Below are 24312 nucleotides of genomic sequence, written 5' to 3'. Positions count from 1 at the left end.
CACCCCCCTCCCCAGGGACACGTTTGGGGTCCCCCCCCGGCCACATTTTAGTCCCCCCCCCCCACATCATCCCTGGGGGGCAGCAAGGGCAGGAGGTGCTGCCCACACCTGCCCTGTGCCCCCCGTGCCCCCCCCCGCCGCGGGAAGGGTTAACTGCCGGCGCAGGCAGCCTTGGCAAAGGCCCCTGGAGTGGGTTTTATGCCCCCCCCCTGCGCCCCCCCCCCCTTTCCGCAGCCTCCCACGGGTCAGCCGCCGGGGCTGACGTCGGATGGAAAAACAATTTATCTCCGGCTGGCGGGGAGGCCCGGGGGGGGGACGGCAAGGAGGGGGGGGGACAGCGGCGGAGCCCACTGCCAGGTTGGGAGGGCCCCCCCCTGCCCCCCTCGGTACCCCTCGGTTGGGGCAGTGGGTGGTGAGACGCCCTCCCCCCGAGGCCAGGGCTGGCCCCCAGTGGGGCTGAGGGGGGAACTGCCCCCCCCGAACCAGTCCCAGGGAGCTGGAGGGACTGGGAGGACTGGGGGGGGAGGGGGGGGCTGCCCTGGAGCTGTGTCTGTGAACAAGGGCCCTGATACCCTGGGGTACCCCGGGGAGAGCACCCCCACCCACCCCGGCAAGGGTTAGACCAGGCAGGGTTTAGTCCAAGCAGGGTTAGACCAGATAGACCAGGCAGGGTTAGTCTGGGCAGGGCTTAGCCCGGGCAGGGTTAAGAGCAGTCAGGTTTAGCCCAGGCCAGGTGAGGTTTAGCACAGGCAGGATTAACCCAGGAGGGGTTTAGCACGGGCAGGGTTAGCCTAGGCAGGGCAGGGTTAACCAAGGCAGGTTTAGCCCAAGCAGGGCTAAACGCAGTTAGGTTTAGCCCAGACCAGGCGGGGTTTAGCCCAGGCAGGGTTAGCCCAGGCCAGGCAGGGTCTAGCCCGGGCAGGGCAGGATTAGCCCAGGGCCAGTAACCCCGCCGGGGTGGCGGCCGGTCGCTCCCGCGGGGCCCGGTCAGGCCGTCGGGGCCCGAGCCCCGGGAGCGGCGGGAGCCCAACCCTGCACCACCGGCGCCATCTGCCGGCACCGCCGCGGCGGGGACACGCGGGACCGGGCACAGCGGCCCCGGGAAACCGGGGGGGTAACACCCCGAGGGGACACCGGGGGACACCGGGGCACATCGGGGGGTACCGGCGGGTACCGGGGGCAGGGTACGGGGAACAGCGACACGGGGGCCGCAGCGTGGGGGCCGCGGTCTGCAGCCACGGCAGCACCGGGACGGGACCCACCGGCGGCGCGGCGCGGCGGAGGGGGCGTGGCCATGCCTGGCTGCGGGCGTGGTTAGGCGTTCTGGGCGTGGCAAGGTACGTCTATGGGCGTGGTTAGAGGTTGCGGGGCGGAGTCGTGCGTGCAGGTGGGCGTGGTTAGACGCTGTGGGGTGTGTCGCGTGTGTCTGTGGGCGTGGCTACGCGCTATGAGGAGCAGGTCACTTGTGTTTTGTGGGCGTGGTTAGGCGCCGCGGGGCGGACGGTGCCCTTCAAGGGGGCGTGGCAGAGCGGATGGAGGCGTGTCTTGGCCGGCGCGGGGCGTGACTGTGACCAGTGAGGGGGCGTGGCCATGCGGGCGAAGGGGGCGTGGCTGTGGCGGCGGCGGCCCCGGTGCAGGGCGGGAGGCGGCGGGCGGCGGCGGCGGCGGGGCCATGGCCTGGTCCCGGTACCAGCTGGGCCTGGCCGCCCTCATGCTGGTCACCGGCTCCATCAACACGCTGGCGGCCAAGTGAGTCCTCCCGGCGGGGACCCCCGGGGCAGCGGCCGCGGCCTCCCCCAGCCCCGGGCCCACTGTCCTGCTCGGGGCCCTCCTGGGCCTCAGGGCGGCCTGGCCCGCTCCCCCCCCCCGCAAGGCCCTGTGCTTTCCCGCCGGGGCGGGGGGGTTGGAGCCCGGTCTTCAGGCCCCCGGTCCCCTCCTTCCATCCCAGGGTTGGCCCTTCCGCAAGCTCCGGGGGTGTCACAGCCCGGGGTGGGCTTGGGGTCCCCTCGGGCCTCCTCCCCCTGGCCCCCCCCAGCCCCACGCAGGGACTGGTGGCCCCTGGGGCTGCCCCAGCCCGAGCCCCAAGCAATTGCCCTGTCCCCCTCGACTCGCGGGGGGGGGGCTGCCGTTGCACTGGGGGGGGTTAAGCCTGGGCTGTGGGGTGCCCCATAGGGACAGGGGCTGCTGCTTGAGGCTCAGCTCTTGGTGCTGGGGGAGGAAAGGGGGGCGGGGGTTGCATGGCCAAGAGAACTGGGGGTCTCCAGCCCTCTTGAGGGTGCTCCTGTGGGGTGCAGGGCACCTGGCCCCGGGGTGATGGGGAGGAGCCGTGTGAGTGCCCCAAAGGCCGAGCAGGGTCTGGATTGAGCCCCCTCCTGGGGGGAACCCCCCAAAGCCCCCTGGGGTGCTCTGGACCCTGGCAGTGAGGATGAGGATGGTGTTTCCAAGAGCTGGCTGAGCAAGGCAGACCTGCCAGGCTGGCTCGTCCCGGTGCTGCTGGGCAGACGTGTGAGTGCCAGCAGGGTTTGACTGGGTGGCCAAGCTCTAGCTGGCTCTGCTGGGGGGACCAAGGTCCCTGGATGGGGAAACTGAGGCACGAAATCCCCGCGGGGGGTAGAGCAGAGCTGGGAGGCAGCACCCAGCGCTCAGCCAGCTCACGAGACCCGTGTGTGGCCCGACAAAGCCTCTTGCGAAACTCAGCCCCGAGCTGGCCCGTGGCGGAGGGGCTGTGGCCTGTCAGCCAGGGCTGACTCATGCCAAAAATCTTGCTGGCCTGGCTGAAAAACCCTTTGCCACTCGGGCTGCGGATTGCCCCGGCGTCTGCTCGCACCCCTTTTCCCCAAGCTCAGCAGGTCTGTGGCCACTTGGCATCAGCAAAAAGGAGCCAGAGGGGAGCTGGGTGCCTGTGTTGGGGTGCGCTGCCACACTGGGGGTGTTCTGGGAGCAGGTAACCCGTCACCAAGGGGCTGCGGTCCCCTCCTGATGTGGGTGGTGAGGAGACCTCCAAAACGGGCCGTGGGGGCCTGTGCCCCATCCTGTGTTTATCCAGCACTGCTTAAAATACCCAAAAGAGGGGGGTTGTGCCCCAAAACTCTGACTGAGAGTGGTGGGGGCTGCTGCCCCCCCCAGCTTGCAGTGCAGCATCTTTTATGGGGCCCCCAAATCTTCAAGGTTGGTGACAGAGGGAGGAGGGAAAGGGCCGGGGTGACTCCCCCACGGTGCTGTCCCGGTGCTGCCTGACACCGGATCGCGGGGCTGTGTGACACCGCGGTGTCCCTTTCCCTGCCTGTCACTCAGGGCCGGGAGCTGAGCCAGGAGCTGCCGTGACGGCGTCTCCTTCCCTGTAGACATCCTGACCCCAGAGCTATCACCTCGGGGGGGGCTGGTGGCCCAGAACACAGCCCTGGGCTGGCTCTTGGCGTGCGCTCTGGCCCCCCACGCCTCCTGCTCTAACCACCCCCCCTCTCTGCCTCGTAGGTGGGCTGATAACTTCAGCGCGGCCGGCTGCGGCGGGACGGAGGAGCACAGCTTCCAGCACCCCTTCCTGCAGGTGAGCCCCCCACACCCGGGGCCGCATGGGCCTTACCAGCAGCGCCAGCCGCCCCCCTTTCGCCTCACCCACCTCTCTCACAGGCCGTGGGCATGTTCCTGGGGGAATTTTCCTGCCTGGCGGTGTTTTATCTGCTGGTGTGGAGGGATCGGTGGAGGCCGGAGCCCAGCATGGCCCCGTCGCAGCCCTTCAGCCCGCTGCTCTTCCTGCCCCCCGCCCTCTGCGACATGACTGGGACCAGTATCATGTACGTGGGTAAGTGCTGGGGATGGGGGGGGGTCACCTCCGTCCCCCACCCTTTCCTGCGGGGTTCTGGCCATCCCTAGGGCTCAACTCAAACCCCACGGTGCATTCAGGTGTTTTGTTTTGTTTTGTTTTTTTTTGGGGGGGGGGGGGGGGGGGCAGGAAATAACCCCGAAACCAGTTAGAGGGGTCTGAGCAAACGTGCCCCACTCATGCAGCGAGTTGTGGCAGGGCTCAGTGAGCCGTGTTCAGCACGGGGCGGCTGTTAAAGGATTTTGCCAGACTGGGGGTACCTCTAGGCTGGATTTATTAACAACTCAGCGTTGGGCCAGCACCAAAGTGAGTGGCAGGGACTAACAAAAAGCACCTTCTGTACAGACAGTTTACATGACGCTGTACAATACACGAGTCTGTGGCGGTTTGGCACAAACTCTCAGTTCCCAATTCTTCATCAATTTCCAAAGTTCATTAATTCCCTCAGTGTCAGCTAATTCTCGTCATTCATTCCAATTCCTCTTTTGAAGGTGCTGCTCACTGGTGCAGTCTTTGGTCTCCACAGTTACTTCTCAAACAATCTTCATCATCATTCACCTTTAGAGTCCTGAGACAAAGCTCCAGATGTGCTGTTTAACACGTACTTCATCTCTGTCTGACTTTAAAGGCCTAACCCTTCTAAATTGCTCCCTCTAAATTAATCACTCATTTCTTGTCTTTTGTTAGGTCTAAAACTTGAACACCTAAGATTGATTTTTGTTAATTCAGCTTGACTGGGTTTTAAGCCGGCCATGGCGAGGGCTGCACAGGGGGCGAATGAGCAGCGTTGGCATTGCACTGTCAGTGTTGTTCTTTGAGCACCTGTATCCTATTAATTAAACCTATGAGACTATTTATCAATTATTCTCTACACATAATAATATCCTAATAAAAAGTCTTCTAAATGCCTGTTCCTTTTACAGGGGGCAGCGTGGGGCTGTGTCTTGGCGCGAGCCTCTCCACTACAGCCCCAAGCAGGAGCGGGGAGGACAGTGTTGCTGCCTCTTCCTCCCGTTCATTCATCACTGATCTCTTAATCACCAGCAGACCATTAAGCAGAGGGGCGGCTCCAGCAGCACACACAACTCATGGGTCTGTCTCTTCCCCACGTAGCCTTGAACATGACCAGTGCCTCCAGCTTCCAGATGCTGCGAGGATCCGTCATCATCTTCACCGGGCTCCTCTCGGTCGCCTTCCTGGGCCGGAAGCTGGAGCTGAGCCAGTGGCTGGGCATCCTGGTCACCATCGGGGGGCTGGTGCTGGTGGGACTGGCCGACCTCCGCAGCTCCCCCACCCAGAAGCACAAGCTCAGCGAGGTCATAACTGGTACGTGGTGGCCCCCGGGGGAGGTGGGGTGGCCACGGGGGTGGGGGGATGGCAGGTGGGGGCGAATATCTCCCCACAGGGCTCTGCTGCACTGCCTGTGGGTGGGCGGGGAGATGGGGGCTCAGCGTCACTTTCCTCATCTGCCCACTTCCTCACCCTCTCTCCCTTCCTCCTCGTCCTCCCTCTCCTCATCCTCGTCCTCCCTCTCCTCATCCTCGTCCTCCCTCTCCTCATCCTCGTCCTCCCTCTCCTCATCCTCGTCCTCCCTCTCCTCATCCTCGTCCTCCCTCTCCTCATCCTCGTCCTCCCTCTCCTCATCCTCGTCCTCCCTCTCCTCATCCTCGTCCTCCCTCTCCTCATCCTCGTCCTCTCCCCACAGGTGACCTGCTCATCATCATGGCGCAGGTGATCGTCGCCATCCAGATGGTGCTGGAGGAAAAATTTGTCTACAAGCACGACGTGCACCCGCTGCGGGCCGTCGGCACCGAGGGTCTGTCACGATGTCGGCTGGGGCGGGGGGGGGGGGGGGCGCTGAGCACTCGAGGGGTGCTGGATCCCACAAACCCAGCCTGGGGAGGGCAGCTTGGTGGGGGGGCGTGGATCGCAGGGTGCAAAGGGGGTGCTGCTGGGGGGGTTTGGGTCCCGTGGTGCAGGGAGGGTTGGATGGGGGGGAACAGGCAGCCCTGAATGGTGCTTGGAGCCAGCACCCCCCTGACACCTCGCTGCACCCCTCTGACATCCCCTTGATGCCCTCTGACACCCCCCTGCACCCATCCGACGCCCTCTGACACCCCTGTTGCTGCCCCTAACACCCCCTCGCACCCCTCTGACCCCCCTCCTGATGCCTCTCATACCCCTGACACCCCTCTTGCTGCCCCTCACACCCAGGTTTCTTCGGTTTCCTCATCCTGGCCCTGCTCCTGGTGCCCATGTACTACATCCCAGCGGGCAGCTTCGGCTCGCCCCCCCGCCGGATGCTGGAAGACGCCCTCGACGCTTTCTGCCAAATCGGCCACCAGCCCCTGATCGCGCTGGCCCTGCTGGGCAACATCAGCAGCATCGCCTTCTTCAACTTCGCCGGCATCAGCGTCACCAAGGAGATCAGTGCCACCACCCGCATGGTGCTGGACAGCCTCCGCACCCTCGTCATCTGGGCCGTCAGCCTGGCCCTGGGCTGGGAAACCTTCCACGGGCTGGAGATTTTGGGGTTCGGGGTGCTGCTGACGGGCGCTGCTCTGTACAACGGCCTCCACCGACCCCTCCTCGCCCGCCTGCCCCGCCGCGGGCCCCGGGACGAACGGGAGGCTTTGCTGCGCGGGGAGAGCGCGGCCATTAACGGGGAGAGCTGAGCCCCCCCCTCCTCCTCCCTGCACCCCTCTGGCCTCACAATTTATTATTTGTGGGGCTCCTTTCTGCTCCCCCCACCGGGAGGGGGGGAGCTGATGGCGGCTGCTGTCTTGCTGTTGTTGGCCGGATAAACCTCCCCCCTTGCCACAAGGGGAGGGCAAGGCTGGGCCTGTCCTTTCTGGGGGGCAGTGGCCCCCTGACCCCCCCCCTCCAGCCCGCTGGTTGGGGGGAGATTGGTTCCTAAGGGCGTCTGGGGGTGGGGCTGGCCCCGCTGCTCCCCAACCTCTGTCTCCCCCCAAAATAAAGTCCATTTGCTCACAGCTTGCTCCCTCCATGGCTGGGGGGGGGGAAGGGGGTTCAGCAGGGCTGGGCGGCCCCCCCAGTGGTCCTGCTGTCCCCAAGAGGGTGGCAGAGGGATGTGTCACCCCCCCCTCAAACCCCAATCTTCTCCTCAGGGGGGTGGCTGTGATCCTCAGGGTCCCCAAGGGAGGGACACTGGCACCCTGACCCCTTTCCCAGTGGGTTGGTAGAGGGAGGGGGAGGCTCCTGCCCCTCCCCAGGGAGTGTGGGGGGGCAGATCCTTGACTTCCCTCTGCCCCCCCCCCAAATTCACCCCACCCCACGATCAGCCCCAGGCACATGCGGCTGCTTTTCTGCAACGTTTATTTGCTCAGTGGAGAGCGCAGGCGGGGGGTGTTCGACTCTACTTTTATTTTCTGTTGGTTTGGGGACCCCCAGCATTGAGGGGGGGACCCCAGCAGCGGCAGGGTGGGGTTGGGGGGTGCAGCAACGTTCAACTCCCTGGTATGGGGGGACAGAGGGGACGTGATGGGAGATTGGGGAGCGTCGTCTGCCTACTCGCTGCTGGAGAAAGGATGGGGGGGGGGTCAGCCGTGGTCTGACCCCCCCCCCAGTCACCCCCAGCCCTGGGGATTTTGGGGGTGGCAGTTCCCCACACTCACATGACATTTTGCTTGTAGTGCTGAAGCGCCTGGTTGGCCACGATCTCCATGAAGCGGGGGTCGTCCCACGAGATGTCCCCGGGCACCGTGAGCGACAGCGGCTCCGAATCGAAAAGCTGAACCGTCACCTGCGTGTCGGGGGGGGCTGAGGGGTCCTCGAGGTTGGGAGCCTTGGAGAGGACCTGGAGAAAGAAGCGCAGGGGCGAGGGGGAGACAGAAATTTAGGAAAACCAGGCTAGCCCCCGCGCCGGCCCCTTGCCCTGGCACCGGGCCCCGTGGCCAGTTGCTGTGCCCAGAGCACACAATCGCTTCTTTCTCCCCCTGACCCACTTTCCGCAGCCGCCAGCCCCGCTGGGGTGGGTGTAGGGGGGTAAAATGGGGGGGCTCGAGCCCTCTAGCCATGCCGGGGTGCTGACGGGCCTCACCGTGGTGACCTGGAGGAAGCCGTCGGTGCCCTGGGTTACGTTGGCCAGACGCGAGACCCAGCCGAACTGGCGGCTGAGCTGCTCCAGGAGACTGGTGGTGTTGAGCATCTCGGCCTGGAAGGTGCGGAGGAGGGTGTCGTAGCGGTGGGTGAAGCGCTCGGCCAAGCGCAGCGCGTCCTCCAGCTGCTCCCGCAGCAGGCTCTGGGCTGGGTCTGTCTGCCCGCAGTCTGCGGGGAAAGGGGAATTGGCGGGGAGGTTTAGGGGTGCCAGGGCTCACCCCCAGCCCTGGTGTACGCACCCCAGCGGAGTCACATCCCATCAGCCCCCTCCTGCTGTGCCTGTGCCCCCCCCAGCACGTCTCGTCCGCTATGTGTGTCCCTCCCGTCCTCCCTGAGCGCAGGCCCCAGTCCCCGTCCCCAGGCCCTGGATCCTGGTTCCTGGCCTCAGTCCCCATTCCCAGTCCCTGGCCCTGGTGCCAGTTCCCGTTCCTGATCCTGGTCCATGGCCCTAATCCCTGGTCCCCATCCCTGGTCCCCTGTCCACAGTCCCTGGTCCCTGTCCCCAGTCCCCATCCCCAGTCCCAGTCCCCATCCCGGCTCACCCACGGAGAGGATCTCCCGGCACTTCTCGCACTCATCCCGCATCCGCAGGCAGCCGGCCGAGTTACGCCGGATCTCCCGACACACCATGCGCTCGTCGCTGGAGTTACGGGGCTCTGCAGAGAGCCCAGCACGGCCTCAGCACCCCAAAACACCGCAGGATGGAGGGGGGGGCAGCACCACAGACCCCCCCACCCCAGAGCTGCAGGGCCAACACCCCAGGGCGCTGTGAGGGGACGTAAAAGTGCTTTTTCCAGGGAATTTTGCCCCCCCCCTGCTGTTTTTTCCCCAAAATAAAGTGTTTCTTGCCAACCTCCGGTTGGAAATCGCCCTTTTCCCAGGCGGGGCCGCGGTGGCAGACGGTGACGGCACCAGCAGCTGGGCTACAACCTGCGCTGCTGCCCAAAACAAACACCTTTTTGGGACAGTGCAGCCAAGATTAGGCAAGAGGTAGCAGAGGGGGGGAAAAACCCAGCCCAGCTCTGCAAACAGTGGAGCTTGTGATGCCTGGGCTCCCGTGGGGATTCGCTGCTGTGTTGTATTAAGGTTGAGCTCATTCTTTTAAGTTAGTCACCCCGTAATGAGGGGGAGCAGAGGTGGGGGGGGATTGCTGGGAATGCTGCTTGTAAATCTGCTGTTTCCAGGCAAACTGGGAAATCTGGAGCACCCAGCCCGTGGTGAGCACCCTACCTGAGGGGAAGCCACCCAGCGGGTGCTCCCAGCCGCCCTGCGCTTCCTCCAGCATCCGCTGCGTCATCTCGAAGAGCGGCTGGAAGAGGCGGTGGAAGCCGTGGTGGGGAGGCTGGAAGAAAGGGTGCAGCTCCCGGGAAACCCTCCCGCTGCGCAGGGGGAGGCGGACGTGCTGGACGGGGCGGTGAAAAGCCTCGCGGAAACCTCTGAAAGGGGCTCGGAAGAAGGGATACATGCGGCCGGAGACTTGGGTGCTGCCCTGGAAGATGTCGTCCACCCCATCCTCCAGCAACCCAAAACCTTCTTCCAAATCTTCCAACTGCCGCTCCTGCCGCTGGTCCCGCTCCAGCAGCGAGTCGATGCGCTCGCCGTTCACCCAGATGGAGAAGGGTGAGGAATGGTTGAGAAATTCCTCCAGCTGCCGGGGCAGGGGAGCAGGATGAGACCTAAATCCAACCCCCTACACCCCCCCGCCACCACCTCAGCATCACGGGGGGCTGTGGGACCACTCACCTGACGCCCCACCAGCCCCGAGCCGCTGTGGCACGTGCGGGAGTAGAAGCGCATGCAGGTTTGTTTGAGGCAGGGCTTGCACTCCTCCCACAGCGCCAGCATCGTCTCGTTGCACACATCCTGCCTCGCCGCCAGCTCCTGCTCCTTCTCCCGGGCCAGCTGCACCGCTTCCTGCAAGGCACCCGCACCCACCCCCAGTCACAGGATGCCAGAGTCACTCAGGCTGGAAAAGCCCCTCGGGATCACCGAGTCCAACCCTCAGCCCGACTCTACAAAGTTCTCCCCTACCCCACATCCCCCACAGCTCATCCCAACGGCCCTGAAACCCCCCCAGGGATGGGGACTGCCCCCTCCCTGGGCAGCCTGTGCCACTCTCAGACCACTCTTGCTGGGAAACATTTTCTCCTCCTGCCCAGCCTGAGCCTCCCCTGGGGCAGTTTCCAGCAGTTCCCTCTTGTCCTGTCCCTGATCCCCTGGGAGCAGAGCCCAGCCCCAGCCTCTCTGCAATGTCCTGTCAGGAGCTGCAGAGAGGGATGAGGGCTCCCCTCAGCCTCCTCCTCCTCACCCTGAACACTCCCAGCTCCTGCCCTGCCTCCTCACAGGATTGATTCTCCAGCCCTTCCCCAGCCTCGTTGCCCTCCTCTGCCCTCGCTCCAGCCCCTCCAGATCTCTCTGGGATTGAGGTGCCCAAACCTGGACACAACCTCCAGGTGTGGCCTCACCAGTGCCGAGCACAGGGGGACTGTCACCTCCCTGCTCCTGCTGCTCACACCAGTTCCAATCCAAGCCAGGAGGCCGTTGGCTTTCTTGGCCCCCGGGCACGCTGCTGGCTCCTGTTCAGCTGCCTGTCAGTGAGAACCCCCAGACCCTTCTCTCCCAGACAGCTCCAGCCACCCCTCCCCGAGCCTGTAGCCATGCAGGGGGTGGTTGTGGCCCAAGGGCAGGACCCGGCACTTGCCCTGGTTGAATTCCCACAATACCAAGACAATCCCCCGACCTCCCAGAGCCCTTCAGATGCGCCCAACCCGGCTGGGAGGGTGGGAGTAGCCGCCCCTCCTCATCCTCACTCACCTCCTTCCTCCTCTTGGTCTCCTCCAGGGTGTGCAGGATGGCTTGGTGGTCCTTACTCGTCTTGTCCATGAGGGTCTTCATCTGCTTCACCCCGTTGATGGCGTTTTCCACCTCGGTGTCGATGTATTTGCTGCCGGCTGCTGACATCTCTGGGGAGGGGAGGGGACACACACACACAGGATGGGGGGGAGGAAGAGCATCTCTCAGCTGGTCGCACCCAAGGCAGCAGTGGGACCACCCCCCCCCCCCAGGGCACGCAAATATTTGCGGGTGCAGAGTCCTGTTTGCTCGCCCACAGCCCCGGCCCAGTGAGCAGAACCCAAGAAAAAGGACCCAAAATTTCACCCGGGTTGGGGGGGCGTCTCCTCGCCTGACACCCCCGATATTTGGGCAGCGCTGCCCCTGAGTCCCTGGGTGATGCTCTGTGTGTCACCCCCCCCATCCACCCCCCCTGGAACAACACCCTGTGCCCCCCCAGGATAATGCTCCATGTCCCCCCGCCATCCATCCCCCCCAGAATAACACCCTGTGCCCCCCCATCTTGCCTCACCTCCCCAGGATGATGCTCCATGGCCCCCCCCATCCAGCTCTCTCAGAATCATGCCCTGTGCCCCCCCACCCATCCAGCACCCCCCGGACAACACCCTGTGCCCCCCCATCCACCCCACCCCCATGTGCACAGCTCTCCCCCCACCTCACAACCATCCCATTTGCCCCCTCCAGCATGCAGGGACCCCCCCCTCCCCCCCAACTAAAAACCTGTGCCCCCCCCCCGCCATGGGTCCCCCACCCAGAGCTCCCCTGGGACCCCCCCACCCCACGGCACCCACCCAGACTGTGCTCCCCCCCCGCAGTCTCACACAGCCCCCACTCACGCTTGAGCTCGCTGGGGGGGACGAGGGCCTGCCCCCCCCCCGAGGCCAGCAGGAGGCCGAGCAGCGGGAGCAGCACCGCCATGGTCCTGCCTGTGCGGGGGGGGTTGTGTGTCAGAGCCGCCCCCCCGCCGTGAACACGGGGCTCTGAGTCAGCAGCCGGGACCAGCCCCGCCCCCCCCCCCCCCCCCCAGGACAATTTGGGGGTCACAGCGATGACATGATGCCCTGGCGGACGGGGGGGCCGGTCCCAAGGGAGGGGGGGGTCCCTCTCGAATCCCCTGCCTGAGGGGGGGCGACGTGTATGTCCCTGTGTGTGTGTGTGCCCCCCCCCCCCCCCCCGGCCTTCCTGCGGGACAAACAAGCCCCAGGCCCGGGGCCAAGCGGGGCCGGCGGCCAAGACGGTGACGGGGCACGGATTTTCCCCCCCCCCGGCAACCACCCCCGCCGGCTGCTTTTTTTCATCCTCGGGCCCCCCCGGGGGGATGGAGAGGGGCTGGGGAGGTGGGGGGGGTGTGTGCAAAGTCGGGCTGCAGGCAGGGATGGGCAGGGGTAGGCAGTGCTGGCTCCCCTGCCCCCCCCCGAGAAGAGTGACATGCCCAAGGGACACAGCTCTGGTCCCCCCAGCGCCCCCCCCGTCCAAAAAGACAAAAAAAATTTGTGAGATTGTGCAACAGCCCAGCATGGCTCTGCCCCCCGCCCCGCAGCGCTGGCCCAGTGCCCCGCAGACCCGCTGCAGCCCCCCCGCACTGTTGGCCCCCCCTCCCAGGGCTGCCCCCCCTCCCCTGCCCTAAGTGCTGCCCCCCAAATAAACCCCCCCAGCCCGGCGCAGCTCCATCCCGCCAGTCCAGGGGCATTGTGGGAAACTCCTTGCAACGGGATGAGCATCCGCTGTACATCGCCTCGGGGGGGGGCAGCCCGGGATGCAGAGTGTGTGTCCCCCCCCCCGGGGGAAGGGAAGGGAAGGGAAGGGAAGGGAAGGGAAGGGAAGGGAAGGGAAGGGAAGGGAAGGGAAGGGAAGGGAAGGGAAGGGAAGGGAAGGGAAGGGAAGGGAAGGGAAGGGAAGGGAAGGGAAGGGAAGGGAAGGGAAGGGAAGGGAAGGGAAGGGAAGGGAAGGGAAGGGATATATACATTTACATCTACCCCGTACCTGCACCCCGCCAGCTCCGCCGCGCCCGCCAGCCCCCGCCCGCCCCTATTTATCGGCCGCTCCGCCGCGGACCCGCCCCGCTCCGGCCCCGGAGCTTTCTGGAACCGGCGGGACCGGCCGCGGCCCGGCCCCCCCCGCCGTTCCCTCCCCTTGCCGGTGCCGCCCCCGGCCCGTCCCGTCCCGTCCCGCCGGTGCGCGGCGCCCCGAGGCCGCGGGGACGGGCGCGGAGCCGCTGGGCAGCGCATCCCCCCCCAACTCCGCGGGTGGGCATCGCCCTCCCAAAACAGCTCGGGGGGGGTTGGGGGGAGTTGGGCAGGGGAGGGGGATGTCACCTAAAATCCGGGGGCTGCAATGTTGGGGGGTAAGATCTCGCCGGACACTGCGCACCCCCCCCACGGGAGGGGGGGGGGCCTTTATTCCCTACCCCCCCCCCCCCCCCGGGGGGATGGGGGGCTGCGTGGGACTGTTATCCGAAAAGCGGATTTGTGCCCAAAAAGCGGATTTGTGCCCAAAAAGTGGCTTCGTGCCCGGCCTGCAGTAACCCCCCGGCCCCGCTCAGGAGCGATATCGTGTTTATCCAGCGCTGGCTCGGAGCCTCCCCCACCTCCCCTACCAACAGAACATTGTTTCTTTCTTACCAGAGCAGCTCCTGGGTTTAATTCCACTTTTACCAATCCCTTTTCTTCCCTTTTCCACGTTTCTCGGGTGCCCATACAAAAGGAGTAACCGCATTCTTAATTTCCTCAGGAACGTCTCCAAGTTTCTCCGCTTTATTTTCCGGCTCTGCCTGTAACAAATCCGTGCCTGCCAGGCATTAGGTTTTGGGAAAATGAACTTGAATCTTCCCTTTCTCAAAACTGATTTGTGTTCCTAGTTTACTTCATAAATCCTGTCCCATGAGAGGCTTTGAGTGCTCCGCTACACATAAAAATTCATTCATTACTGTTTTTTTTTTCTCCAGTTCCACATTTCAAGGGGTTTGAAAATGGTCTGACCTCTGTCCTCCCCGTGACCCCAACAATAAAGATATTAGATTTATTTGAGGCTCCTCACAAGCATTTATGATGGAACATTTTGCTCCTGTATCTACTAGAAAATCAAATTTTATTCCCCAGTTTTATTGGAACCAGGGGCTCAGCTGGGGAGTCCCCGATCTTTATGACTTAGATTCAGTTCCCATCATCAGCCAGTCAGCTTCAGGAGGGAATTCCCGGGGCTGACTGGCTCTTTTCTCTTTTTTTTGGACACTCATTTTTCCAGTGCCCTTGCTGTTACAGCCCGAACTGGGAGCCCAGGGAGTTGTAAATGTTCTGTGATCCCCTCGGCTTAAATTAAGGTGAAATGACACCAAATGGCTGGTTAAAATATTTTACTTGCAGTCGAAACAACTTAAACTTGGAAAAGGATAGTAAGTGATGTGGTGTCTTTTTGATAAATCTATAAAAGTGGAAAGAGGAAAGAGGAAAGAGGAAAGAGGAAAGAGGAAAGGGGAAAGAGGAGAGGAGAGGAGAGGAGAGGAGAGGAGAGGAGAGGAGAGGAGAGGAGAGAAGAGAAGAGAAGAGAAGAGAAGAGAAGAGAAGAGAAGAGAAGAGAAGAGAAGAGAAGAGAAGAGAAGAGAAGAGGAAAGAGAAGAGAAGAGAAGAGGAAAGGAAAGGAAAGAGAAAAAAGAAAAGAAAAGAAAAGAAAAGAAAAGAAAAAAGAAAAGAAAAGAAAAGAAAAGAAAAGAAAAGAAAAGAAAAGAAAAGAAAAGAAAAGAAAAGAAAAGAAAAGAAAAGAAAAGAAAAGAAAAGAAAAGAAAAGAAAAGAAAAGAAAAGAAAAGAAAAGAAAAAGTCAAAGAATCGGGAGCCCCACCCCAGGTTCCAGCGTTGTCTCAGGTCTGGTCATCCCGAGGGGGGGGTGAGGGGGGGGTTGTGTGTGTGCACACCCAGCAACGTTTGCCGTGGCCTTTTAAACTGATTTCACTGGCTGATTTACATCCTAGGCCAACGGGGGCAGGTTTCCCGTGAACCCATTTGCAGGAGACAAGGAAAAAGCAGAGCGGGGGCTCCGTGGGTGCGCCGAGGGCACCAACCCCCGTACCCAGCTGAGTCGGTGGCCGCCATCTCCCCCAGTTTCCAAGCTCTGTGCTGATTCTCTGTGCGTTTTGGGGCGATCACCCACCTCCTGATGCCTCCCGGGGCAGGACGCTCCCCTCTCAGCAGCCCTTTATCGCCCTCAGCGGAGCCCAAGCGAGGCCTCGATCCCACCGGGTTCATACAACGGAACCACAGGGGATGGGCTCACACGGTGGGGACGGGGATTAGCAAGGCCTGGATCCTGTCAGACCTACAGAACCGAGGCAGTGATCCCCCCTTTGAGGTTTATCTAAGGACTCTGGCGATAGAACCCCCGGGGGGGCGATCCTGGGCCTAAGCACAAAGGCCACAGCTTGTCCTTGGGGGTTGGAGTGTTTGGGGCAGCAATTCCTTCACTTCCTTCCCCTTCCTCCTACAAAATCCACTTTCATTAATCCCTGGGGTTACGGATTGATCCTGTTTCCACGTTCTACTCCCCCACCTACTCCCCCACCTCTTTTTCCTCGCCCTCTGGGAAATCCTCTACCTCCAGCTGAAATTTGGGCATTAGCAAGGGCGGCTGCCAAAACTGCAGCTGGTTTCTGTCTTTTAATTTCTCCTTCTCCCGTTACCTTTCCCTCCTCCACGTCTCAACTGTTACAAACCTGATACACAAGGTCCACGGGCTGAGGAAGAGTCATCCCAGTAACTCCATCCACTTTCTGTGACTTTTCCCTGCTGTCCGGGGCCGATCGCCCTACGGACAAGGCAGTGACCCCCCCTTGTCACCCTCATTCTCTGGGTCCAGATCAGCCCATTTTCTGCCCGCTGCACATAACCAAGTTTTTTTTAGAAGGCTGAGGGCTCTGCTGATCTTCCTTGAATTACTTGAGTTCATTTGTCAAGGTTCTTTGGCCGAGTAATTCCATTTTAATTCCATATAACGTTAATTGCTGATGTTTCACCATCATTCCCCTCATCTTTATAGGGGTCCCAGTCAGGTTCCTGGGTGGGCATAAAACACACCGGAGCACCCCTTCCCGTTCTCTGCCTCAGCTTTCTCTAATACCCTTCTCTTTCCTTCCAGGGTTAACAAGCTATTTAATAAAACTTGCGTGTCCTGCCAACCTGGATGGTGATTTTCAATAGTCATTCTAAAAGGATGATTCATTTTGCCTGGGTTTTCTCTATATGATCCAGCTGACTCCTTCCACTCATTAACTCATTACATTTATTAAAGTAGTAAATGGTACCTTGACAAATACCATTTTTTCCCCTAAACCCGCAGCCTGTGGAAGAGGAGCCAATAATGTAGGGTTTTGCTCGAGTTCTCCCTGCTACAGGGCTAAAACTATCACCTCCTCCAGCATTATTTCCCTCACTACCCAGAGCCACCAACACCTGTACATCCTCCTCTTCATCACTCAATTTTAAACACCTTTTCCCAACACTACAGGCAGAACAACTCTGTGTCTTGATCTTCCATCGCCACCACGACATTCGAATCAGAACCCAAAAGTTTACGTTTTGTTCGAGTTTCACGATCATTTCTCAAATTAAAGAATAAATCAGCATAATGTACCTCATCCCATTTGTCGTTGACAAAACATTAATTGGAAAAAAGTGTTATATTTCAATGACCCGTTCTCAGGCCATTTTTCCCCATCTTCCAACTCACACAGTGGCCACCATTTAGTACAGTATTCAATTAGCTGTTCCCTTCTTAATGGATTTTCCAAATTTTCCTAATATTTTGTAATACACCCAAGAGGAGAGCGAGGAGTCATTCTAGACAGCTGAGCTCCCATATTTTTATCCAAAAGGAACGTTCTGATCTACGACTTCATATACTCCATTTGTCAATGGATATGAATTTATTTATTTTACCAACAATCGCCCTTAAGTGCCCGCACAACCTTACACCAAACAATATCTCTTTTATCAAGCAATGCACCGTTGTGTTGCTCACCCACTCTGCTCAGGGAGAATATTCACGGGGTCCCCAATCCAGAGGTGGGTGGGTGCTGGAGCACCGTCTCCCCACTGAGTCAGCAAGATCTGGGCAAGGTGATATATCTGGGTCACCAAAAATGTGTTATGCAAAAAGTGGATTCGTGGCTGAAAAGTGGATTCAGATTCATGGCTGAAAAATGATTTGTGTCTAAAAAGCAGATTCAAGGCCAAAAAGTGGATTCATGGCCAAAAAGCAAATTTGGATTCATGGTCAAAAGTGGATTCATGGCCAAAATGTGGATTCATGACTGAAAAGTAGATTCATGGCCAAGAGCAGATTTGGATTCATGGCTGAAAAGTGGATTCATGGCTGAAAAGTGGATTCATGGACAAAAAGTAGATTCAGATTCATGCCAAAAACTAGATTTGTGGCCAGAAAGTAGATTTGTGTCCAGAAAGAGGATTCGTGTCTGAAAAGTGGATTCATGGCTGAAAAGCAGATTTGTGGCCAAAAAGCAGATTTGGATTCATGGCCGAAAAGTGGATTTGTGTCTGAAAAGTGAATTTGTGGCTGAAAAGAGGATTTGTGGCTGAAAAGAGGATTTGTAGCTGAAAAGTGGATTCATGGCCAAAAAGCAGATTTGTGGCCAAAAAGCAGATTTAGATTCATGGCCAAAAAGTGGATTTGTGGCTGAAAAGCAGATTTAGATCCATGGCTGAAAAGAGGATTTGTGTCTGAAAAGTGGATTCATGGCTGAAAAGCAGATTTGTGGCCTGTTGCATTTAAGGTAATGAATTAATTTGGTAAGAGATTAATCCCCTTGTGTCCTAGTGAGTCCTCAGAGATCAGAAGGGCTGGGGGCGGCTGGACTTCTCTCTTAATAGTTACGCTAATTGTGGCTGTGACTCTAGGCCTGACACCAGAGCCACGAACAACCCGCAGGCTGTGGGCCCCGCTGCATTCAGGAGAAGTCGTCAGGTTCACTAGTAGTGCAGTTTATTCAAAATTGCCTGCGATAAATGCCCAAACTGCAGGTTGGCTCTAGAGCACTACACAAAAAGAAGACGATTGCAACCACACGCTTAATTCCTGGGTAACCCCTCGGTGTAGCCGAGGGCCTGAATCTTACCAAGAGGCTTTGGGGGGGGTGTGAGAGCACAGACCCATCCATCTGTCCCCCCCGATTTGGTGTCGGATTATCGTCCTTCCCAGTTAGACACACGCTCGGGGTAGTATTTATCATAGTGTGTCTGTGTGAGTGGGTGGGACCGTGGTCAAGCCGTTATCTTTTTGAGTAATGACACATCACATTCCTTGGTGCTCTGTTTTTTGTGGGAAAAAGAGGGAGGATGAGAGACAAGGCCGACAGGCTACTGCAAAAAACGTCCTTGAGAAGTGAAAGAACGGGACCGCGCGGCCTCCGCCGTGCTGCGCGTTCCTCCTTGGCGCCACGACAACCACAAATCACTGGACCTCCATCCCGCCCCGCGTTTGTTCTGGGCACCCTGTTGTCAAGGAAATGTGTGATTTACAGATTTTTTTACTGGTTTGCTTTTCTCACACTTCCAACATGTAACATGGCCAAAAGCAGATTTGGATTCATGGCTGAAAAGTAGATTCATGGCCAGAAAGTGGATTTGTGGCTGAAAAGTGGATTTGTGGCTGAAAAGCAGATCTGGATTCATGGACAAAAAGTGGATTCATGGGCAAAAAGTGGACTCATGTCTGAAAAGTGGATTTGTGGCCAAAAAGTAGATTTGGATTCATGGCTAGAAAGTGGATTCATGTCTGAAAAGTGGATTTGTGGCCAAAAAGTAGATTCAGATTCGTGGCCAAAAACTAGATTTGTGGCCAGAAAGTGGATTTGTGGCCAAAAGTGGATTTGTGGCTGAAAAGTGGATTTGTGGCTGAAAAGCGGATTTGTGGCTGAAAAGTGTATTTGTGGCTGAAAAGCAGATTTGTGGCCAAAACTAGATTTCTGGCTGAAAAGTGGATTCATGGCTAAAGAGTGGATTTGGATTCATAGCTGAAAAGTGGGATTGTGTCCAAAAAGTGGATTTGTGGCTTAAAAGTGGATTTGTGACCAGAAAGCAGATTCATGGCTGAAAAGTGGATTCAGATTCATGGGCAAAAAGTGGATCTGTGTCCAAAAAGCAGATTCACGGCCAAAAAGTGGATTTGTGACCAAAAATTGGATTTGTGGCCAAAAGGCAGATTCGGATTCCTGGCCAAAACGTGGATTTGTGGCTGAAAAGCAGATTCGAATTCATGGCCGAAAACTAGATTCGTGGCCAGAAAGTGGATTCGTGGCTGAAAAGTGGATTTGTGCCTGAAAAGCAGATTTGTGGCCAGAAGTGGACTCGTGTAGGTATGTTTATTCAGCGCTGAGGCGCACGAGGGATCACTCCGCCACAAACGTGTGCGCCCACCGTGGTGGTAATTTGTGTTGGCTTTATACATAGTTCCAAAACCACCTGTACATAGTCATGATCTCTCCAGGAAAAGGCGGGTTTTATTATAATGAATTCTAAGAAGTCATTTCCATCTGCTCCGCCCCGGTCTCCTCCTAGTTGTGTCTGCGCAGTGTGTCCCAGTGGTCATGGGCCGGGGTCGCAGAGATGAAGTAGCTCCTCTTCCTCACTGGTGATCTTGTCACCTCGGTTCCTTGCACAGTCTCTGAAGCCTCCTGGGCTTAGTCTAAGCCACGGGGCTGGTTTCAACCAGTTTCCAGGGCTATTTTCTTATCTTGCTACTCCATTCCTTCCTATCTTGCTACTCCATTCTAACCTGGTCATCCTTTAACTACTCGATCTCTAATTCCTAAGTTTTATTTACTAAATGTCTAGCTTCTATATTTTATTTCAATTTCCTATTTTTACTCCTCATTTCAAGTGGATTCGTGGCCAAAAAGCAGACTCATGGCCAGAAAGTGGATTTGTGGCTGAAAAGCAAATTTGTGGCCAAATGCGGATTCATGGCCGAAAAGTGGATTTATGGCCAAAATGCAAATTCATGGCCAAAAAGTGGATTGGTGGCTTAAAAGTGGATTTGTGTCCAAAAGGCAGATTCATGGCCGAAAAGTGGATTCGTAGTTCAAAAGTGGATTCAGATTCATGGGCAAAAAGTGGATTTATGTCTGTAAAGAGGATCTATGCCCAAAAAGTGGATTCATGGCCAAAAAGCAGATTTGGATTCATGGCCCGAAAAGTGGATTTGTGGCCAAAAAGTGAATTTGTGGTCAAAAAGTGGATTCATGGCCAAAAAGTGGCTTTGTGCCTGGCCTGCCATAACCTGATCTTGACCTGCTCAGGGGAGATGTTTTATTTATCCAGGCCTGAGGGCTTGGGGGACTTTCCCACCCACCACGCACCCCCCCAGCAGGTTTTTGGGCTCCTTTTAGACACAAAACTCCGAGATCAGGACTTTTCCAACCACCTCTGTTAGACCCTGATCGATTAACACACAATTAGAGCCCAGCTTACCTAATCCTTGTGCTGCTCCCCGTGCCCAGGGGAAGGGTTTTACCCTGGGCAAGGGGCTTTTTGCCCTGGGGGGGTGGTTTTGAGTATTATAATGCAGGTCGCTCACTTGCAGGCCGCTCAAAAATTAGTTTCATTGCCAAGTTAATTAATCGAACGGTCCCTTTGCCAAGCTGTCACATAACTCATCCTCAGCGCAACCCCCGGCATTCCCTTCATGGTCCGGGGCGTTCGGATTATTTTCTAGGGTTTGGAGATCAAAGTGGATCCCTGATGAATTTCTTATCGTTCATTAAGGTCAATCTTGACCACGCCTCAAAGCTTCGCTCCACCAAGCTCCCCAAATCGTTAGTTGTCCCCATCTGTGCGGTAACTATGGTTACTGGCACGATTAATAACCGTGGCCACTAGTAAATGTGAATTTCACTGTATCGGGACCCCCCCATCTCCCCCCACCCGAGCTGCAACATCTCCCACTGCCACGGGGGAAACTGAGGCACGTTCCCCCCTCCCCCTCCCCGCACCCACCGTGTCCCCCTCTGAGCCCGGGGGGTCCCCAGCGCCTGAAACCGCAGCCCGCACCCCCCCGCCCCGGGGCGATAAAACAACTTCCCGGGGGCGGATTCTGGCCCAGTAGCGAAAACGCAGCCCCGGGAACTGGGGGAACTGGTTGGTGCCCAGCGACGGGGCGGGGCCGCACTGGGAGGAGGGAGCAGCCCACGGCCCCGAGGGACAGGAGCCCCCGGCCCGGAGAGCCCGAGCGGGACGGGACCCGGTACGGGACACGCGGGGGTGCCCCCGGGGTCGCGGGTGGGACACGCGTGTGCAGGGGGGGCCTGGGGGTGCGAGCTCTCCCAGGACCGTTGGTGGGACACGCGTGTGCGGGGGGTCCCCGGGGGTGCGTGTTCTCTCGGCTGTGGGTGGGACACGCGTGTGCGGGGGGGTCCCCGGCGGTGCGTGTGCTCCTGGGGTCGCGGGAGGGACACGCGTGTGCGGGGGGTGCGAGCTCCCCCGGAGCTGCAGAGGGGACGCGCCGGTGCGTGTTCTCCAGGGGCCGGGGTGGGACAGGCGGGTGGGTGCCGTCCCCAGAGCCCCCGGGGCGGAGTTGGGGGGGTCTCCCTCTGCCCGCACCCCCACCCCGGCAGCCCCAAGCAGGGCAGGAGCCGGCCCAGGCCCATGTTGGCCGGGGGACTGGAAGGGGGGGGTGTGGGGTGCAGGCCCTGGGGTGCTCCCTGGGCTCCCCCCACAACACTTCCTGGGCTCCCCCCACCCTTTCCAGGGCTTGACCCCCCCGCTCTGCTCCCCACAGCCCCGCACAAGGACATCACCAGGGAGGAGGGAGCGTCATCTCCAGAGCAGGGGCCATCTCGGCCGTGACCTTGGCGCCAGCCTCCACCTGAGAGAAGCCCGACCAACCTTCCTCTTCCTCCCCCCCGGCTTCCTCTTCCTCCCCAGCAGCCTTGTAACCATTTTGCTGCCTCTCCTGCCGGTGCAGCCACAGACCCTCCGTCTGACCAGACACCCCCCCAGTGCCGCAGCGGCGGGAGGCGAAGGCGAGGGGCTGGCGGGGTGACACCCGCTTTCCTTGGCGGTTTTGGGGCGATGGCCTCTTTCTGGAACAGGAAGGACAAGCAGAAGGGGGGTTTCCCGCCACCGCCGGCCTCCCAAGAGGCAGGTTTGGGGGTGCACATCCAGGAGAACGGTTCCAAGCCCCGGGTGGAAGATGCTGTTTCGGTGGAGGAAGAGGAGTCTGCCAGGTTCTGCGGGATCCAGCGCCCCCGTAAAGGCTGGCAGCTGAGCAGGCCCATGCGGTTTTTCTGGCAGATGACACGGTTGAAGGATAGGAGCAAGCAGCCCCAGGCTTCCCAAGGAGCCGAGGAAAGCTGGAGAGCCGCTGGGATGCAGGCACAGGCTGCTGAGAGATGCACCGAGCTGGAGCTGAGGCTGCCAGAGGAGCCGGGGACCTGCCAAAATGCCACCCAAGATGGAGAAGGCCAGCAGGAAAAGCAGGTGACCAGGGTGACAGCGTTCAAGGTCCACAGCGTGATCTCACACCGCAGGGGAGATGGTTGGGATGAGCCGATCGTTGGGAACGGGGAGGAGGAGGGAAGGAGCACCGACTCGGCCCAGAGCGTGGGGTTGTGGGAGGAGGATAAAGATGCTGCCATTGTCCCTCAAGGGGATGGGCAGGACTTTAACCCGCCGTCAGCAGAGGGAAGGGCTGGGGAGGAGCGGCGGAGGCAAGTTTGGGAGAAGCTGCATCGCCTGGGAGAGGACATGGCGAGGTGGGAAGGGAGGTCCACGAGGGACCTGGCGGGCAGGCTGGTGGAGGTGATTCTGCAGACAAAAACTGAGATGTACCCCCCGGAGACAGGCAACGAGGGCAACTGGTGGGAGCAGGGGGAGGCAAGAGCCAGGGTGCGTGTCCCCATACAGGTGGGTGCTTTCTGGGTCACCCATGCGGACGCCACCACAGTGAACCTGCGGAACCTGGTCACGTACCAGCACGTCTCCAACAACGGGACTGTGTACGAGAACGATGAGCACCTCCCCTCCGTGCCGGAGCTGTTTGGGAATGAGCAGCTCTGGGAGGACTCGGAGGATGATGATGATGAGGAGGAGGAGGAAGAGGAAGGTTTTCCTCAGTTTATAGCGCTGCTCTGCCAAAACAGAGGGGAAGAGGTCAGCAACGACGAGTGGTGGAGGGAGGAATTCCCAGACGTGTGGGCGCAACACTATCTGGACTGCGGGCTGGTGTCTGGGGAGGTGGAGGTGAGCGGGCCCCTGCCGCCCTTCCAGCAGCAAGGCCGGCTTTCAAAAGAGAAAGAAGACGTGGTGGCGGACGCCCTGCCGGTCCTGCTGGCTAGCGGCGTGGTGGTGGAAGGCAGCTCTGCCTCCAACATCCCTTTACAACCCACCCGAAAGCGTGACGGGAGGACGTGGCGCCTGACGCTGAACTGCCAAGTTCTCAACGAGGTCACCCCCTTGGTGGTGGCTCCGGTGGTCCTGGACAAGATCAATCTCGTCTCAACCCTCAGCCCCAAGAGCAGGTATTTCTCGGTGGTGGATCTCTCCAACAGCGCCTTCGCCATCCCCTTGACCACCAGCTCCAGAGCCAGGTTTGCCTTCACCTTCCGCAACCGGCAGTACCTCTTCACCCGCCTGCCCCAGGGCTTCCACAGCACCAACTCCATCCTACACCAGCGCGTGGCTGAGATGTTGTCCCAGCTGCCCGCAGAAGATGAACCTTGGGTTATTTCCTATGTCGATGACATCCTCATCGCTGGGAGAAGCCAAAATGAGACCGAAGCCCGAACGAGGAGAGTCCTGAAGCTGATCCAAAAAACAGGTTTTAAAGCCAAGTTTGAGAAGGCGCAGCTCGTCCGGCCCAAGGTGGACTACCTGGGGTTGACAATCGGGGCCAAGGGGCGAGGTATCCAGGCCGGGAAGCTGGAGAGCGTCCTCAGAGCACCCAGCCCACAGACCGTGCGCGGCCTCCGCTCGCTGCTTGGACAGTTTGGCTCCTTGCAGGATCACATCCCCGACTACTGGGAGCTGGCCCGGCCGCTCCACCGCCTCACCACGAAGCAGCGTGGGTGGCAATGGGGACCGGAGCAGGAGCAGGCGCTGGACAGGCTGAAACAGGCTGTTGTGGCTGTGCCCTTCCTGCGTTTCCCCGATAAATCCCAGCCCTTTGTCATCAGGCTGATGCCTGGCAAAGAGGCAATCGGAGCCGCCTTGCTGCAGGAGGATGAGGAAGGTCAGCTGGTCCCGGTGAGACACAAATCTCGCATCCTGAAGGACCACGAGGCCTCCTACATGCCAGAGGAGAAGGGGTGTCTGGCGGCGGTTTGGGCCGTGCAGGCCTTCGAGCCCCTCACGGGGCCGGCCCCCATCGTCATCCAGCTGCCCCATTCCCCTTGCAAGTATCTCCTGCGGGGGGAAGTGTTGGGGTCCCATGAGCCGAACCAGTGGACTCTGCTGCTGGTGAACGAAGGGGAGATGGCAAAGGCACCCCAACCTCAGCCCTCCAGCACCCCGGTTCT

The 24312-nt window shown here is 59.5% G+C and overlaps 2 protein-coding genes across 4 annotated transcripts; one reads left to right on the top strand and one right to left on the bottom strand.

Annotated features, from left to right (window-relative positions):
- Positions 1–1601: 1601 nt before the first annotated feature.
- Positions 1602–6808, top strand: SLC35F6 (solute carrier family 35 member F6). The gene is made up of 6 exons (XM_074920733.1): positions 1602–1749; positions 3475–3547; positions 3631–3802; positions 4937–5149; positions 5529–5639; positions 6038–6808. Exons 1-6 carry the CDS (start codon positions 1673–1675, stop codon positions 6496–6498), a joined length of 1107 nt encoding a protein of 368 aa, XP_074776834.1. The 5' UTR covers positions 1602–1672; the 3' UTR covers positions 6499–6808.
- Positions 6809–7142: 334 nt separating this feature from the next.
- CLU (clusterin) lies at positions 7143–12814 on the bottom strand. 3 transcript variants are annotated; one of them, XM_074895394.1, is made up of 9 exons: positions 12779–12814; positions 11632–11721; positions 10757–10905; positions 9686–9856; positions 9173–9590; positions 8485–8598; positions 7884–8110; positions 7459–7640; positions 7143–7360 (listed from the first exon to the last, which is right to left on the bottom strand). In XM_074895394.1, exons 2-9 carry the CDS (start codon positions 11711–11713, stop codon positions 7351–7353), a joined length of 1353 nt encoding a protein of 450 aa, XP_074751495.1. In that variant the 5' UTR covers positions 11714–11721; positions 12779–12814; the 3' UTR covers positions 7143–7350. The 3 variants fall into 3 exon arrangements, with proteins under 3 accessions (XP_074751495.1, XP_074751493.1, XP_074751494.1); XM_074895392.1 differs by lacking the exon at positions 12779–12814; XM_074895393.1 differs by lacking the exon at positions 12779–12814 and having other exon boundaries at positions 7143–7357.
- Positions 12815–24312: the final 11498 nt, after the last annotated feature.

Source organism: Athene noctua, chromosome 1 (assembly GCF_965140245.1).
Source record: "Athene noctua chromosome 1, bAthNoc1.hap1.1, whole genome shotgun sequence".
In the NCBI taxonomy this organism is placed as follows: domain Eukaryota; kingdom Metazoa; phylum Chordata; class Aves; order Strigiformes; family Strigidae; genus Athene; species Athene noctua.
The sequence above is the reverse complement of the archived record's forward strand: the minus strand, read 5'-3'. Positions and strand labels throughout refer to the sequence as shown.

Excerpts from the sequence above, each read along its gene's own strand:
- CLU (XM_074895394.1), bottom strand. The coding sequence starts at position 11,713 with ATGGCGGTGCTGCTCCCGCTGCTCGGCCTCCTGCTGGCCTCGGGGGGG. Across the intron at positions 10,906-11,631 it reads CCCCCCCAGCGAGCTCAAGC|AGATGTCAGCAGCCGGCAGC; the intron begins GTGAGTGGGGGC and ends TCCCCTCCCCAG. Across the intron at positions 9,591-9,685 it reads CGGGGCTGGTGGGGCGTCAG|CTGGAGGAATTTCTCAACCA; the intron begins GTGAGTGGTCCC and ends CTGCCCCGGCAG.
- SLC35F6 (XM_074920733.1), top strand. The coding sequence starts at position 1,673 with ATGGCCTGGTCCCGGTACCAGCTGGGCCTGGCCGCCCTCATGCTGGTC. Across the intron at positions 1,750-3,474 it reads ATCAACACGCTGGCGGCCAA|GTGGGCTGATAACTTCAGCG; the intron begins GTGAGTCCTCCC and ends TCTGCCTCGTAG. Across the intron at positions 5,150-5,528 it reads GCTCAGCGAGGTCATAACTG|GTGACCTGCTCATCATCATG; the intron begins GTACGTGGTGGC and ends CTCTCCCCACAG.